General features: G+C 41.7%; 1 protein-coding gene across 3 annotated transcripts in view; it reads right to left on the bottom strand.

The window, feature by feature from the left end:
* HADHB (hydroxyacyl-CoA dehydrogenase trifunctional multienzyme complex subunit beta) overlaps positions 1-5,294 on the bottom strand; it is a 51,154-nt gene that overhangs the window by 18,930 nt on the left and 26,930 nt on the right. For all 3 annotated transcript variants that reach the window (XM_017876866.1, XM_017876867.1, XM_017876869.1), the window contains exon 5: positions 2,769-2,813. In XM_017876866.1, the coding sequence (XP_017732355.1) occupies positions 2,769-2,813 (45 nt within the window). The remainder of the gene's footprint in view (positions 1-2,768; positions 2,814-5,294) is intronic.

Below are 5,294 nucleotides of genomic sequence, written 5' to 3'. Positions count from 1 at the left end.
TTTTTTTTTTTTTTTTTTTTGAGACAAGAGTCTCGCTCTTTCACCCAGGCTGGAGTGTACTGGAACAATCTTGGCTCACTGCAACCTCCACCTCCTGGGTTTAAGCGATTCTCCTGCCTCAGCCTCCCGAGTAGCTGGGGCTACAAGCGCCTGCCATGACGCCTGGCTAATTTTTGTATTTTTAGTAGAAACAGGGTTTCACCTTGTTAGCCAGGCTTGTGTTGGACTCCTGACTGCAAGTGATCCACCAGCCTTGGCCTCCCAAAGTGCTGGGATTACAGGCGTGAGCCACTGCACCCAGCCCCAGACTAGGTTTCTAAATGCCATTCCCCATTAAAGGCACAAAAGGTTTTTTAGGAAATGACTGATACCAGGTCCAAAGGAAAGTACAAAGTGAATATCCATCTTTTTTGTGCCAAAAGTAAGGAAGCACTCAAAGATAAATGGGACAACATCAGCCGGGCACAGTGGCTCAAGCCTGTAATCCTAGCACTTTGGGAGGCCGAGGCAGGTGGATCACTTGAGGTCAGGAGTTCGAGACCAGCCTGGCTAACATGGCAAAACCCCGTCTCTACTAAAAATACAAAAAAAAATTAGCTGGGCCTGGTGGCATGTGCCTGTAATCCCTACTCAGGAGGCTGAGGCAGGAGAATTGCTTGAACCTGGGAGGCGGAGGCTGCAGTGAGCAGAGATCGTGCCATTGCACTCCAACTTGGGCAACAAGAGCGAAATTCCGTATCAAAGAAAAAAAAAAAAAGGACAAATGGGACCATATCAAAAACAGGAACATGGGGTATACACACTTGTCAAAACTCATCAAACTATACACTTAAAATCTGTGCACTTTATTACATGCAAATTATATATTAACAACCAGTATTATACTAAAAAACAAAAGGCACACTGGAGTCAGCTTGAAGGAGTGCCAGATAAAATGTGAAATAAGCTGAGCTTCAAAATGAGTAATGACTAAACTTGGCTATAATGAAATAAATAAATAAAAATCTGTAAGTCCTTATCAATTCAAAAAACTAAAAGAGGGTTAGATACATTGGCTTACGCCTATAGTCCCAGCTACTTGGGAGGCTTCGAGGTTGCAGTGAACTATGAGTGATCAAGCCCCTGCACTCTAGCCTTGGACAGAGTGAGACTCCATCCAGAAAAAAATACATCAAAAATTTAAAAAAAAAAATTTTTTTTTTGAGACAAAGTCTTGCTCTATTGCGCTGCCTGGAGTATAGTAGTGGGATCAGAGCTCATTGCAACTTTCACCTCCTGAGGAAAGTAATTCTCTTGCTTGGTTAATTTTTAAAATTTTTTTCGTAGAGATGGAGTCTTGCTATGTTGCTTAGGCTGGTCTCAAACTCCTGGGCTCAAAAGATCCTCCTACCTTAATCCTCCTGCCTTGGTTTCTCAAGTGCTGGGATTATAGGTGTGAGAAACCATGCCCAGCTGGTAGATGAGATTTTTTAAAGGAAAATATGCATACAGAGAAATGCAAAACTCTAAGGAATAAAACTTGCAAAATGCCTTTCAAAAGAGAAAGAGGGAGAGATCCAGTTTTTTTTTTTTTGGTGCGTGTGTGTGTGTGTTTTGAGATGGGAGTTTCACTCTTGTTGCCCAGGCTGGAGTGCAATGGCGTGATCTCGGCTCACTGCAACCTCTGTCTCCCAGGTTTAAGGGATTCTCCTGCCTCAGCCTTCCAAGTAGCTGGGATTACAGGCATACACCACTATGCCCAGCTAATTTTGTATTTTTAGTAGAGACGGTTTCTCCATGTTGGTCAGGCTGGTCTCGAACTCCTGACCTCAGGTGATCCACCCACCTCAGCCTCCCAAAGTGCTGGGACTAGAGGCGTGAAACGCCGTGCATAGCCCACTTTTTTTTTTAAGGTAGAGAAGAGTCAGTCAGAATACAGAAGAAGAATCATAAAGGCATATTACTAAGAAATCAATAGAAGACAGGTGAGTATAGCTTACAGTGTCAAGTGCTATAAGTACAGAGACAGAGGACTGAGAAAAGATCGGTACAGTTAGCAATCACAAAACCATTATTAAGAGAAGGTTCTGAAGTATGGTTTCTGTAAAACAAAGGGAGAATGGAAATAATGATTATACAATTAGAGGGAACTGATAGTAAGGAAACAGAAACAACTGCCCTTTCACTCATGCTTGAGGTCTCGCAGGAAGAGAAGAAAAAAAAACAGAGTTAGAATGGACAGAAAGGTCAACTGAAGGGTTTCTCCAAACTAAGAAAGAGCTGTGGTTGGTTGAAGACACAAAGGCAAAGTGTCAATGGAAAATGAATGAGATAATGCCTTACATGTTACTTCATCCCAGAAACAGCAACACATTTCATGACTCTCACCAAATTATTCATCCAGCCCAATCTTATTTAACTGCATCTAATTTTAGATTTTTACTTGGTTTGCACATGAATCTTCAGGTGTCTTTTAGGATTCTTTCTAGGTAAATATCTACATAATCTGTTCAGTTACCCTTATACAAGTTCCTAAGGCAATCACCAAATATATGTATTGTGTTTAGGCTGATCAATCGAGTCCTGTGGCTAGCTAGGATGGCATTAAAATATACTGTCATGCTAAGACACTGTTAAGCCTGCAAAATAAAGATTGATGATATTCATAAGCTGCTTAAATTTGTGTAGTACAGATGGTGAAAATAAGAACAAATTGCTATTTTATATGTAAAAACTGGAGAAAGTGCCTTTAATGAAATAAGAACGGAAATGAAACTGCATTTACTTACGTAAGTGCTGCTCTAGCCAAATCATGTGGCATCAGGTCTTTATATCTGGGGAAAGAAAACAAATAATTTTTTTTTTTTTTTTTTTTTTTTTGAGACGGAGTCTCGCTCTGTCGCCCAGGCTGGAGTGCGGTGGCGCGATCTCCACTCACTGCAAGCTCCGCCTCGCGGGTTCACGCCATTCTCCTGCCTCAGCCTCCCGTGTAGCTGGGACTACAGGCGCCGCCACCGCGCCGGGCTAATTTTTTTTTTGTATTTTTAGTAGAGACGGGGTTTCACCATGTTAGTCAGGATGGTCTCGATCTCCTGACCTCGTGATCCGCCCGTCTCGGCCTCCCAAAGTGCTGGGATTACAGGTGTGAGCCACCACGCCCGGCCAGAAAACAAATAATTTAAACCGAAACCTTACAGCTTCAATGAAAACTTTTCATTCTATTTGAAATACTCAGAGATCATCTAACACATGCTGCTACAAACACACTTAACTTTACTATCCAAGGCAATTCATCATTTCAAATGAAGAAACAGTATGACTTCGCTATCTGTCATCCTTAAAAACCTAGCAAGCCTTAACTCTACTGAGCTTGCTAAGAATCAAACAAAAGTGTTGTCCAATACCTTAATGTTCAGCATAACACACACTAAATTTTCTTTAAAGTGAAGCCCCACCTTTGGGATCTCTTTTCCTTTAAACATTTTATTTTAAAAGTGTATTATTTATTTATTTTGTAATGCCTACAGGGCTACAGGTGATGTATTACGACTTTTGAAGAAACTTTTTGCTTTTAAGTAACTTGAGATTTACCTGAGAATGGAAAGAGGCCGAGCATGGTGGCTCACACCTAGAATCCCAACACTTTGGGAGGCTGAGGTGATATGACTACTTGAGGCCAGGAGTTCAAGACCAGCCTGGGTAACACAACAAACCAGACCCCGTCTCTACAAAAAATATTAAAGATTAGCCAGGCGTGGTGGCATGGATCTGTAGTCCTAGCTACTTGGGAGGCTGAGGTGAGAAGACTGCTTAAGGCCATGAATTTGAGGCTGCTAGGATCACGCCACTGCACTCCAGTCTGGGCAGCAGAGCAAGACCCTGTCTAAATAAATAAATAAGAATTGGAAAAGGGTGCCTTTTCACCCTCCTTTTTTTTTTTTTTTTTTTTTTTGAGACGGAGTTTCGCTCTTGCTGCCCAGGCTGAAGTGCAATGGCACAATCTCAGCTCACTGCAACCTCCACCTCCCGGGTTCAAGCAATTCTCCTGCCTCAGCTTCCCAAATAGCTGGGATTACAGGCGCCCGCCACCATGCCCAGCTGATTTTTGTATTTTTAGTAGAAATGGGGTTTCATCATGTTGGCCAGGCTAGTCTTGAACTCCTGACCTCAGGTGATTCGCCCGCCTTGGCCTCCCAAAGTGCTGGGATTACAAACGTGAGCCACTGCGCCCAGCCTTCCCCTGCTTTTTCTAATACTGACATCTTACATAACCATATTATACTTATTAAAACTAAGAAATGAACATCAGCACAATACTATTCACTAAACTATTAACTATCTGAATCTCCCCGGTTGTTCCACTAATGTCCTTTTTCTGTTCCAGGATTCAATCCAAGATACCATGTTGCATTTAGTTGTTATACCTCCTTAGTCTCCTTCAATTTGTGACAGTTTCTCAGTCTTGTCTTTCATGACCCTGACACTTTTGAAGACGGGTTATGGATTTGGGGGAAGAATATCACAGAGGCAAACTGTATTTCTCTTAGCTTCGTATCAGGGGGTACGTGATATCAATATGACTTACTACCAGTGATGTCAACGTGATGATTTGGGTCAAGTGATGTCTGCCATTTACTCCACTATAAAGTTACTATTTTTTCCTTCCTTTACTCAATTTGTTAGAAGTGAGTCACTAAGTCTAGCCCACATTCAAGGGGACAATTAAGTTCCACCTTCCAGTGGCAGGAATAACACAGACTTTGCTGACATATGTCGCAATCATCATAGTAATTGATAAATATTTTGGGGGAGATTCTTTGAGACTATGCAAATATTCTGTTTCTTCTTAACATTTCACCTAATTTTAGCAATCATTTGTAGATCTTGCAGCAAGTAGTATGTGGTATTTTAATGGTTATTTTTCCCATTCTTTATTTTATTTATTTTTATTTTTTGAGACGGGGTCTCACTCTGTCACTCTGACTGGAATGCAGTGGTGCAATCACAGGTCACTGCAGCCTCGAACTCATAGGCTCAAGCGATGCTCCCACTTCGGCTTCCCTTGTAGGTAGGACTACAGGTGTCTGCTACCACACCCAGCTAATTTTTCATTTTTAGTTTTTGCAGAGATGGAGTCTCACTTTGTCTATGCCAGTCTTGAACTCCTGGCCTCAAGCAGTCCTCCTACCTCAGCCTCCCAAAGTGCTGGGATTACATGTGTGAACCACTGTATACAGTCCTCCTATATTTATTAAATCAAAATTCTTCTGTAAGGAAGACTTGTTCCTTCTCATTTACTCTTTTTTTTTTTTTTT

Source organism: Rhinopithecus bieti, unplaced genomic scaffold, assembly GCF_001698545.2.
Source record: "Rhinopithecus bieti isolate Rb0 unplaced genomic scaffold, ASM169854v2 scaffold_7681, whole genome shotgun sequence".
NCBI classification, from domain to species: domain Eukaryota; kingdom Metazoa; phylum Chordata; class Mammalia; order Primates; family Cercopithecidae; genus Rhinopithecus; species Rhinopithecus bieti.
Note: the sequence above shows the minus strand (reverse complement) of the source record. Positions and strands in the feature narration are given on the sequence as shown.